At 47.0% G+C, this 12,580-nt stretch overlaps 1 protein-coding gene across 1 annotated transcript in view; it reads left to right on the top strand.

Moving 5' to 3' along the window:
• The first annotated feature begins 244 nt into the window (after window positions 1–244).
• Window positions 245–12,580, top strand: part of DPYS (dihydropyrimidinase) — a 432,875-nt gene continuing 420,539 nt past the window's right edge. Inside the window, exon 1 of the mRNA XM_069621489.1 lies at window positions 245–772. Within this exon, the coding sequence (XP_069477590.1) occupies window positions 515–772 (258 nt within the window). The 5' untranslated portion in view covers window positions 245–514. The remainder of the gene's footprint in view (window positions 773–12,580) is intronic.

The following is a 12,580-nucleotide window of genomic DNA, read 5'->3' as shown; positions in this document are numbered from 1 at the left end:
TAGCGAGTCATTCATTCTCTGTCATCCAGTCCATTTTCAATCGTGCGTTCTGTGGATTAGGGAATGCCAAGTATTAATGGATGCACTGGATCTATTCTCGACTGCAAGAGAAGCTATGGTCTGTAAACCGAGACGTGGAGACGTATATGGATGCCCTGTGTCCATTGCTAATCATTAAAGGCTGCTAGGCTGTGGGGGGTTGGGTAAGAATCTCACATTACATTCTTGGTATAGGACGGGCAAGGTCCAAAAACAGCCCCCCACACGCGAGAGAAGAGCAACTGTCCTTTGCTGGGGACTTCGTCTGCAGCGGCTCAGACGGCATTTATGGGTGACCAGGTTAACTAGATCAACCAAGCAAACATACTGTTATTTATGTTGGGCTGATTGCTAAAAACAAGTACCTCCCACTGGCTGCATGTGCCCCTTTGCTGCTCTCCGAAACTAAGCTTGTGGCTTCAATATATAACAGAGCGTACTAACAAAACAAAACAATTGGAGTTGGAGAGAGACAATGGAGGCCCAGGACAAGCTTTTAATCAAAGGAGGCAAAGTTGTGAACGACGATGGCTCACTGCTCGCTGATGTCTACGTTGAAGGCGGGCTAGTGAAAGATGTGGGCATCAACCTGCTGCCCGCAGGGCAAGAAGGGGTGAGGGTGATTGACGCCACGGGCAAGCTGGTGATCCCCGGAGGAATCGACTCGCACACCCACTTCCAGCTGCCTTTCATGGGCACGCGCTCTGTGGATGACTTTTACATAGGAACCAAGGTACGCTTTCAATTACGATTTTCCATCCGGCTGTCTCCCACACATCTCTACCGAAGCTGTTTATCTTCATGAGGCATGCAATCGAATATTTCCATTATACCATGCATGATGCATACACGTTCTACCTGCTTTTATTGAAGTACATTTTTACTTCAGCAGAATTACTTCGGATTTATTTTAATGGGGGTTCCCCCAAAGCACCCGCCTATCCCTCCAAACCTCTTATTCCCACATCGGCTTAAAAATAAAAAAACAGTTCGAAACATATTTATAATATAGTGCGTAGGTCGCCGCACTATAGCAAAGGTACATGTTGGGTACCGTTGGAAATGCCCAAAATGATTTACTAATACCTTTTGGCTCTTATGACTGTTTTGGCTGAAATGTTGCAGACAAAAATGTACGCACGGGAAAAATCGCCACCGAAGGTTCCCCCCAAACCCCTCCCCCCGTGCTTTCCCATTCCCCAGACTAGATATTTTGGAAAATATTGGTTAAAAATTAAAACGTTATTAAGATAACAATAACAATAAAACACACTTCTGGCCTAGTTCCCATTCATTTTACCAAAGACAAAAAAAGGTAAATTATTTTTTTAAAAAAGGATTTCTTTTCCATAAACGCGGGCCATTATTTGACCCTGAAGAAGTTTCGGCCCTATGTAAGCCCTGATGGAACGAAACATGTTTGGTGGTTTTGTATGTTTATACGTTTTCTGATTGTCACTTTAAATGAGAAATGTAATAATTTGTAATGTTTAGCACTGAGTTGTGTTTTTATGGCACACTGTCACTTTAGAGAAGAACGTTTATGAATTGATGTAATATTGAGCACTGTGTCGTCGTGTTCTTATTTGTATTTGTATTTATTTGTATTTATTCATTTGTATTACTCACCAAACCCGAGGGTATGAGGGCGCAGGAGCAGCAAGGTTATTCACAACTTAATTACATGTTACAATGCATTACTATAGTTACAGTAGTTACAATCAGATCAAAGATAGATACATCAGTCATGATACAGACAGAGGTTTGAAGGTTTACAAGTATACATATTTACAGAGGGGGTAGTGCGACCTGCATACAAGGGTGGAATTAGCGGTCATTGTTCTTTATCCTGTGTATGTAGTTGCGTCTGAATTGTGAGTACGTTTGGGGTGTCCTTAGTGGGGGTGGGAGGAAGTTCCAATGCTGGGCTGCTTTCACTTGGAAGCTGTTGCCCCCCTTTTTGGCGCGTTTGAACCTGAGAACAGTGATTAGGTTGGCGTTGGAGGTTCTCTTAGGTCTGTTGGAGGAGTGTTTACTTATTCTGTCGACTAAATAACGGGGGGCAGCGTGGTTGAGGCACTTGTGTGTTAGTGAGGCCACTTTAAGGTGGATTTTGTCAGTAGTGTTGAGCTAGTTATGGGCTCTTCTAATGTTGGAGATGTGTTCTTTCTTGGGGATGCTAAGCGCTGCTTTGAGAGCGTTGTTTTGTAGCGTCTGTATTTTGTTGGTAATCTGTTTGCTAGCTCCTATGTAGAGGGCATCACAGTAGTCCAGTTTTGGTAGTATAAGGGCTCTGGATAATGTAATGCAGCTCTGGGTGGATAGGAAAGGTTTGGCTGCTCGTATAAGCTTACATGTGTAGGCCGTGGCAGATGCCATGGAGCTAACCTGTTTGTGGAAGGAGAGGGCAGAGTGAATGTAGATTCCTAAGGTTTTCACTTCCCTGGCTACTGTAATCAGGTTGCCGTCTATTATGAAGCTGGTGTATTTATGGTCCAGTTTGGTTAGATTAGCAGTGGATCCAAGTATGATTGGTTCAGTCTTGTCAACATTCAGGCATAGACTATGAGAAGCCACCCATGCCTGGATGATGAGGTACACATTGTTCACCAAGGCCAAATCATGGTTGTAATCTCCCGTCAACGGGATGAGGATCTGGGTATCGTCGGCATAATTAGTGTAGGTGATACCCAGACCATCTAGATCATCAAACAGGGGCTTCGTGAACACGTTGTACAGTGTAGGTGAGACGCATGAGCCCTGAGGGACTCCACATGTAATGGGGATGGGGTCAGCGGCAGCTGTGGTGGAGAAGACACGCAGGGATTTGTTGCTGAGGAATGACCCGATCCAGCCGATGGCTTCTCGGGAGAAGTGGGCAGCAGAGTCTAGGTGATTGCATAAGATTTTGTGATCGACTAGATCAAATGCTGCGGAGAGGTCTAGGAGGAGCAGAAGGGCAGTTTTCCCATTGTCTCTCAGAGTGTCAATTTGTGCCTTCAAGTCGATGAGGGATGTTTCTGTCCCGTGTTGGGGTCTGAAGCCTGATTGCCGAATACCAAGGAGATGATTTGTTTCAAGGAATTTTTGGATTTGTTGGTATGCTGTCTTGTCTAAGATCTTAAGTAGGAAAGGGACAGTGGTAATGGGTCTATAGTTGGTGGGAATGGAGGGGTCAAGAGATGGCTTTTTGAGAAGGGGGAGGACCCAGGACTCTTTGAGGTTGCTGGGGACGGTGCCTGAGGAGAAGGAGGCATTGATTAGTCTTGTAATGAATGGTGAGAGGTCTCTTGTTGCATCTTTGATGATTTGTGGGGGCAAAGGTCGCCCTGACAGTTGGATGGTTTTAGGCTGAGAATGATTTTTTCCACTTCTAGAGTGGAAACTTTGGAGAAGTTAAAGCGAGATGGATTGGACAATGGGTGTTGAGGCGTGGGGTGTGAGGTTGTGTTAGTGGAGTTGGTTGGTTTAGCTAGGGACTCTTTCTTGTTTTTGATTTTAGTTTGAAGGCTTGTGACTTTGTTGTTTAGGGTATTTTGGACACTGTTGCACCATTGTTTGTCCTTCACGCAAGTGTCCGGCGTTAGCATTGGTGTTTCCAGTTCTTTAATTATCGTGAATAGCTCTTTGGTGCTGGAGTTAGAATGTGCAATTCTCTGGTTGTAAGACTCTTGTTTGGCAGCTATGATTTCTTTTTTGTAGTTGGACCTTATTTTATTGAGCAGAGTTTTATTGTGATCTGTGGGAGATTGTATCCAGGCTTGTTCCATTTTGCGTTTTTCTAATCTAAGAGTTTTAAGGTGATTAGAGAACCAATGGTTGAGATGTTTTTTTGGTTTGCATTTTCTCATTCTTGTGATGGGTATGTAGATTACCAGGTATATCATTTCACCAAAATGCCAGGGGTAGTGGAAGTGACATCACACGACCCTGGACCCCCTGGTGAACTCACAGGAAGTGATGTCAATTAACCCCGCCCCGAAGTGATATCGCGGGTAGCGATGGAACACGACATTTCACATTTCACCCATTGACAAAACAGGAAGTGGCATCACATAGCATTGCACACTAGGAAAAATATAGTTACGATATCACTGGTCAAAGGGAGTGCGCCAGTTTAAGCTGGTCATGACTTCCCGCAACCACTGAATTTCAAGAGTTTTGTTGCATTAAATCTGCACAATTTAACTGCACCTTAAATACATTTATTTCATTCATATGTACTCCCCCACAACTAATTCTGTCAAAATAAATTACCATGAAGTAATGTACTTTGATAAAACCACAGTAAGCACATGCCGAAATGCCCCATCCCATTAGGCAGATGCTAGCTGAGTCCTGTTGACATGACCCCAAACCAAGCTGCACCCATACACACACCACTCTCACAAGGGGCTTTATGGACCACCCTAATGCATAACTGGCTTAGCCCACTCCACTCCAAGATGGCCGCCCCAAAGTGCAGCAGGAAAGGAAGGCTCAAAATCTCACGTAAGCATCTGAACTCACGGGGGCCATTTTAGCTCACTGGCCTATATAAACCCTGCCCATATGCTACACTCATGCTCAGCGTTCCCTTGCAATCGTGCAGACAAGCTGTGGCTAACGTTCACTGCTTGGGTTCTTACATGATTGCTCCCACTGGCTCTTGCTGCTTCCAGGCCTGCTCCAGAAATCCTGCAGTGACATCGGAGCACTGCAACCTCCCATTGGAGACCTGTAACGAGAAAAAAACTAAACTGGTGAGATCAGTGAGGCCTGGTCCACAAACCTGCTAAATCGGGCAAGGGAAAACGGAGGACTTACCTTTCCTGACCCATCCAGCAACTCAAGCGGACATTGGCAGAAACCTCCAAGACCCCGAAAGATCAAAAGACATGCAGATGATCCCTCAAGGATCACAATAATGAACAGTAAGACAATCGACAAAGACAACGTGGTGCAAGGAAACCAACAAAACACAAGCAAGAGGAAAGACTGATATCACTGTTGAGAAAGTCCTGGCATGGCAAAACATGCAGCAAGTTTGCATCAAGGCATTTCAGCTCAAGGCATATAACAGTCACAGCTGGACTGGACCATTGGGCTCAGTGAAGTAACTGCCCCTAGACGTACAGCACAAGCCTTTATGCACTATGGTGAGTACCTGGGAAGAAGGAGGGGAAGGACAGTCGCATCGGTCAGAGGGGGCAATCCACATCAGTGCCCATACCTTATGCTTTCCTTTATAACCTTGGGTATCCTGCAGACAAAAGAGGATCTGATTACCAACCCGACAAGTGCAACCCCATCATTAACCCCATCCCTTTCACTCTGAGCATGTTAGTGTGCCTTCAAGCACCATACATGGCCAGGGTACAAAGTGGTGAGGGACAGTCACGAGGTGTTCCTGTCCAGCCCTGCACCTGGTTTGCATTCTAGAACTTGTAGTCCTGGACTTTCCCATTATAAATCCAGGACTACACGTCTCAGAATACAAAGTTAAAATCATGACTGGACTAGGATCTCCCGAAAGCAATGGGGCATGTTGGAACGTATGTGTGTGGAATCTCAAAGTCTTCATTTAAGCTCAGTAACATGACCACAGCCAGGCGCATATGATTGAGAGCTCCTGAAGCAATGCAACTACTCTACCATCAATGACTGCTAAATCAAACAGTGAAGCCCACTGCAGCAGAACATACCACCCTGCGTCCACCAGAAACATCTGCTTAGCATAAATAATGTCCATCATAGTCTGTACACCAGAAAATTATGCACAAGTGACTACCTGTGCAAGAGACTGTGCTAATGGGAATTCATGTACCAGTGTTTTGCACCTCTGGGCCACTGTGCTCAAGAACAGCACAATGGCACCACTTGCTGATAATATGTCCTACATTAATGCCTGGAAAAATTTTCTGCACATGTGACCCTTTGACAAAAAGCTTGTCCACCAAATACACTTTATTTAGTTACTCTGCTATAAGTTCTCAGCCCCAACTTGCCACAGAATGCATGATCACCAGTCACTAGCCCACAGAATGCCCATCTGTTACTCTACTCTCAAATGGCTGGACATTAGTTATTTTGACACAGTACATGCCAACTCGTTCATGTGCCTCAGATTCATTAGTTGCTGTGCCACAAAAAACCTGACCGACCGTCGTTCAATATGCACATATTATCACTTACTTATCTAGCACTTCATAATGGAGTAATCATGCATGAAAGCGCTGTAACAGTGTATGCTTATCTTATGCACTTTAATGGTACTAAATTTGGTGAAATCAGAAGGACCCGTTACCCTGCTGCACTAGTCAAGCGCAATCGCGCCACTTGCCTCTACGGCTTGTGCCTCGTCCCCAGAGATGCGCCCTGACTCCCGCCCAGGCCTGTTACCCACTTTGCTAGGCAAGCGCAATCACGCCACTTGCATTTAGGCCCCGCGTCTCGTACCCCGAGCTGCATCCCGACTCCTGACCAGGCCTGTTACCCACTGTGCTAGGTAAGTGCATTTCCCGCCACTTGCATCTACGCCCTGCATCTCGTACCCCGAGCTGCGCCCCAACTTCCGCCGAGCCCCGTTACCTGCTGCGCTAGGCAAGCACAATTGCACCACTTGTATCTACGACCGCATCTCATACCCTGAGCTGCGCCCCACACAAGCCCACTACTCACTGCATAACACCCTTCTGTAAATCTGCAGACAACATGGGCCCCACCTGCCTACAGCCTGGAATATCTATCAGGAATTGGCACCTCCAGCTCCGCACCAGAAGACCCCGCACCCACAATCAGCCCACGTGGCCCCTCTCAGCTCCACCCTCCATCCACGCAGAAAAAAATTCCTCTGCTTGTGCACCTGGCCCTCTACCCCCTCCGCACACCCCAAAACAGTGCGCCCGCTCACCACCACATCCCCTCCAGAGCGACGTCTCCCAACAAGCTGCTCAAATGCGCCCTGATCAACACCAGATCAGTCCCTGTGCACGTCCCCGAAATTCACAACCGCCTCTCCTCCAATGATCTTGACCTGCTTGCAATATCCGAAACATGGCTCCACCCTGCAGCAGACCCTGCCCTATCCATTGCTATCCCCCCAGGATATGTCATAATGTTCAATAATAGATCCCACAGCAGTGGCAGCAGAGTTGCCAGCATCTACAAAAACACCATCATGGCTACCAACTCAAGTCCGATCCCAAACTGCAAAATGCTGTCCAACAAACTCACTCTCTCACTCACCAATAGGATTAATCTCCACCACATCTATCACCCATCAGGCCCCAACTCATCCTTCGAGGAAGACCTCATGCTTATCATCAATCCCACCATTAAACCTAGCTCAAAAATCTTAATCCTGGGGGACCTCAACCTTGGCCTCCATGACCCCACACATCGACACGCAAAAAGCATACCACCAGCCCTCAAACACAATGGCTTTGTTCAGCGAACCACTGAACCCACCCACATACAGGGCTGCACCCTTGATTGGATTGACGACCTTAACTGCAACCTGACCAGCCTCATCACCACAACCTGTTTGTGGTGTGAACACCACACCATCACATTCTACCTACCCAACAACAGGATGCCCAGGCCCTGTCCTTTAATGAAACTCTAAGCCTTAGCCCAAAAACCTGAACAAATATTGACTCACACCCCTCCGCTCAGCCCTCACTATCCCATCCGACACAAACCCAGAGTCCTTGGTCCAACTTTTAACATTACCATTGCTCTAGCTGTCGACACTCTAGCCCCACGTAAAAAGCGCAAAGCCAAGCAAGCTTTAGAAAAGAATGACTGGTAACCTCAAGCTCCTTGCCTCCTAGCCAAAGATTACAAAAGAGCAATGCATGCCGCCAAAGCCAGCAGCTACAATGCCAGAATAAACAACTCACAATCCAACACCCGCAAACTCTTCACAATCTTATGTGAACTCGAGCCACCAGTCTCCCCTATCTCAGACCTCATCGCAGATGACACCTGGTGCAGCAAGATACAAGAAGCCCACACAAGGAAAATCACCTCCCTCTAGATGAAAATCTGCTGCAAGCAGCTGTCCCTCCTTGCCAAAACACCACCAGACACCTTCACTTCCCCTAGCAGCCGACTCATCTCCCAATTTGTCTTCCGCCCGGTATCGGGACTCGAAGTCACAAATATAATCAAAGGACTCAAGCCCTCCCGATGCAAAGGAGATGCTTGTCTGGCCCCTATCATCATGGTTTTGAAGATTGCTTAGTTCTTGCTAGATACTTCCATGATGTTTGTTGTGTAGTAGTTTGCTTTGGCTGTGGTTATGAGTGTCATGCATGCTGGAAAGGATGTTCACAGAGTGATAAACAGAGGCTCAATGTTAATAGAGGTCTTTGTGTTGGTGGGATTTTTTCCCAAACCGTTCCTAAAAGACTGCTCTGAGACGCTTACACCAATAATCACATCCATCATCAACTCCTCCTTCACATCAAAATATGTGCCAACTGCCCTGAAAGAAGCCTGGATCCTTCCGCTTCTAAAGAAACCTTCCCTTGACCCCATCATCCCCACCAACTACCGCCCCATCACCACCGTACCCTTCATCCTTAAAATCCTCGGCCATGCAGCATATATCCAGGTCCAACAATGCCTCGAGGACAACCACATCCTGGGCATCTGCCAATCATGCTTCCGACCAAAGCACAGAACCAAAACCGCCCTACTGGACCTAATTAAAAAGTTAGATGATATCAAAGACTCAGGCAAACTCGCCCTGCTCCTCATGCTGGATGTATCTGCAGCATTCGACCTCGTCGACCACCAGACACTCTACACCCAACTCACAACAACAGCAGGTTTTTGCAAGCACAACCACATCACAAAAGCCAGGAAAGATGCCCACTGGCTCCCGATCTGGGAACAGATTAAATTCAAGACCCTCTCCATCGCACACAAGGGCACCACGAACACTGCTCCAACCTGCTTTTCACGCCGGGTGGAGAAATACACCCACCCCTGCCCTCTAAGATCCATAAACAGCCACCTCCTCAGAGTGCTTACCTTCCCTAGAAAGACCACAGGAGGATAGAGCTTTCCCATCATGGTCGCCAAGCTCTGGAACAATCTCCCCATCACCCTGACAAAGGAATCCTCATACTGGACATTCAGAAAAAAATTACAAACTTGGATTTTTGCTTAAAGGCTCCCTGTGCTAACAGACTAAGGGCCTCATTACGAGTTTGGAGGTAGTCATGCCCTTAATAAGGGTATGGCTGCCTCCAAACTCGGGTCCGGGTCCGAGTTCCCTTTCCCTGAATAACGAAATACCGGGCCATTCTGACCTTGGATGGCCCGGTATTTTCCCTTTCAGGGAACCCGGACCCGGATCTTCCCCATTCCCATTCGAACCCCCATAGGGCTCAATGGGAATGGGGAGGGAGCTAACAATGTTATTAGCTCCCTGGTCTCCTCGCGGGGCCCGCTCTGGATGTCTGGTAAAACCAGACATCCAGAGCGGGTCCCGCAAGGGAACCTCGTAATAGGTTGGAACGGGATTAACCGCGCCGGCACCATTACCGGCTCCGTTAAACCCGTTCCGCCCGCCTCGTAATGAGGCCCTAAGACTTTCAGATACATGTGCTTCCCTCCTACCCCATCCCCCCTGCTCCCCAGACAAAGACTCTAAGACACCATTACACCCCTCCTACCCCGTTGTGTTCTGCGTTTTGTTTCCTGCTTTCTCTCTACCCTGTATTTTTTGTATTTTCTGTCTCCCCTCTCTGCATTTTCTGTATTTTTTGTCTCACAATTTAACTAGCGCCTAGATACCCAAGGGTTTAGTGCACTACAACACATGTACAAATACATAAATAAAACACCTGTCATTTATTATTGTGTGAATGTCTGTCCACGGATTCAGTGTTCATCGGGTACAGTGCCACGTGCCTGCCCATCAGTACAATGTATGTACTGCTTTCATATAGGTTACTGTGCCTCACAATGTCTTGACAATAGTTACTGCCCACACAATTGCCACCTATTCATTATAGAATGCCTGTTCACCAAGCTATGCAATACATTCTGATTCACACGTTACTATACCACAGAGATCCTGCCCATATTCTGCATCAGAAAGCCTGTCCATTAACACATGTGCAGTTAATGCTACCCTGACTTTCTGGGCACAGCAAGCACTCCCATCACTTGGTCTGGCTTTAGAGCCCAGCTGTGTGTGGCGTACAGGATAGCGTGGAGAAAACGCTCTCTTGATAAGGTTGCACACCGATTAAACTTTATGTGCCATAACAGCCACCCAACAGTGCCATTAGATACAGCTTTTTCCAACAAAATTTCCCAATTTATTCCTCTCCTTCCCCCACACTTAAAGGCAAAGTGGTTTGCGCTGATCACTCACCCATTCTACATAATGTTTACTACTGGTATGGCAGTTGCATTGGGTGTGATTCTCTCACAATGTAGCATGGTAAAACACATTGGATGTTATTCACACACAGCGAAGAGCAGTATCATTCACTCAGGGAAAATTTCAAACCTTGAGTGGATCCCATACCGGCGCGGAGGGGTGCGGCAGAGTGATCTGCCGTGGACTTGGCTTTCAGCAGTGTTCCTACTGTCTTTATCATTTTGGGCAGCGACATTAAACAGGAGCTCTGACCCGAAGCTACAAACTCACATGGAGTGCCACGCGGAGTGGTGTGGCAGAGTGGGCTGCCGTGGAGTTGGCTTTCAACAGTGTTTCTACAGTCTCTATCATTGTGGGCGGTGACATTGAGCAGGAGCTCTGACCCTAAACTACAAAAACTGCAAACTCGCACAGAGTGCTGCATGGATACGAGTGGCAGAGCGGTATGCCGATGCCGTGGTCTGCTCTGGGTATGCTGGGACGCCGCTAAGCTGACTTCAAAATATATTGTTTCTGAGTAGTCAAGGGACTGGCCTTGGTAACCTCTGGTGTCTTACATTCTCCTTTAAGAATTTCCCTTTGCACTTAGATTAAGTACATAATTGGTTTCCACACAATGACAAAAAAGGACGCCCTTACTCATATGCGAAGAAACACAAAACCTCTGCTACCACGCATTTATACTTTGCGCAGCCAAGCTAAACAACAAGCGGTAGCGAGCAGGAAAAGAACAGTTTGTACGCTCTTATACTCTAACAACAAGGATGAGGCGCGTGCAAACGATACCCCAGTGACTCCAATTAGTATTGTAGTTGCAGCCCCAAATAAACGCACTTTGAGCAAAACACAATTGGAGTGTGAGAAAATAAACTTCTTCCCACCTGCTCAGATGGATTTAATTGGGAGGACATTGGCATCTGCAAGCTCCCACATTTCAATTAGTAACATTGATGACAATAACTCGTTACTGAACATGTGCCTCAATCTGTGTAGAGTCGCTCTGCGGGCCTTTGGCGAATGTGGATGTACCTTTGACAATTCCTTATACAAATCTTTAAGCAACCCCAGACTTGGAGCACATAGCAAATATGGTTGAAGTTGAATCAGTTAATTAGTATGGATTTGACAGGGTTCACAATGAACGACAACACGCTACTTCACAAATCTAATTATGCGCCCCCCATCAACACAATTGCGATTGCCATCAAGCCGGCCCACTGTGGGTGCTGTGGGACACCAGCACCCTGGAGGTCCAGTGCCTCAGGGGGTTGCCGGGGAACACCCAGTCTTAGTTGGGGGCAGCAGACCCTTGCCACCTTGCTGGCGAGAGGGCCCCATGGCAACATGGCCTGCAGGCCTAAATGAGAGACAGACTCAGTCGTTCATCTTTGGGAGTCTGCAGCCATTCTGTTGCACGTGCCTGCAAGGGCTCCTTCTATTATGTTAAAAGGGCAATACACATGGGAGGGATACTTTCCCTTAAAGGAGCAACACATTTGGGAGGGTCACACACCCACTGTGGACGCTCTCTTTGGTTTATGTTCTACACTGGCAAACGGCCAAAGAACTATGAAGCACATACTGGCAAAGGTTATAGACGTCATACTTTCAAATAACACTAATAATAACGTGACACAAGTTAGCGCGACCACTATGGAGGAAAGGGGTTCCACAATTGGTGGTGCAGACATCACAATCGACACCAGTATGGCAAACACACAGCCGTCTATCACCACCGTTTCTCCCAGGTCTACAGTCATGGCACGTGTGGAAGACAAAGGTACAATCATCGTGCCTTGCATATACAGTCCTGTAGAAGAAACACCTACAACAGGAAAAGGAATTAGACAGAAAAGGTCATTTCATTAATAAACAGAAAGTGAGACCCCCTTACCAATGCAGGCTCACTGGCAGCTACATCTAGGATTGCGTGGGGGTAGGGGTGGTGGTGGGGTTAGTTCCGAATGGCACGATTAATGTCACTCGAAAAGTAAACTCTCCAAATAAAACTGCCCATGGTGGAACCCTGGATAAATGGTTACCATTTCCTGAATTGCAGCCTGCTGGTTTGTCAGTTAAGAATAGTAACATTGCTGTACATAGCCAAGAGGTCATCAGAATTCCGTGCATGCAGCCGACTGTCTGAGCCCCTTGGGG

Source organism: Ambystoma mexicanum, chromosome 5q (genome assembly GCF_040938575.1).
Source record: "Ambystoma mexicanum isolate Mex_15411 chromosome 5q, UKY_AmexF1_1, whole genome shotgun sequence".
Lineage (NCBI taxonomy): Eukaryota > Metazoa > Chordata > Amphibia > Caudata > Ambystomatidae > Ambystoma > Ambystoma mexicanum.
This window is presented reverse-complemented; position numbering and strand designations above follow the sequence as displayed.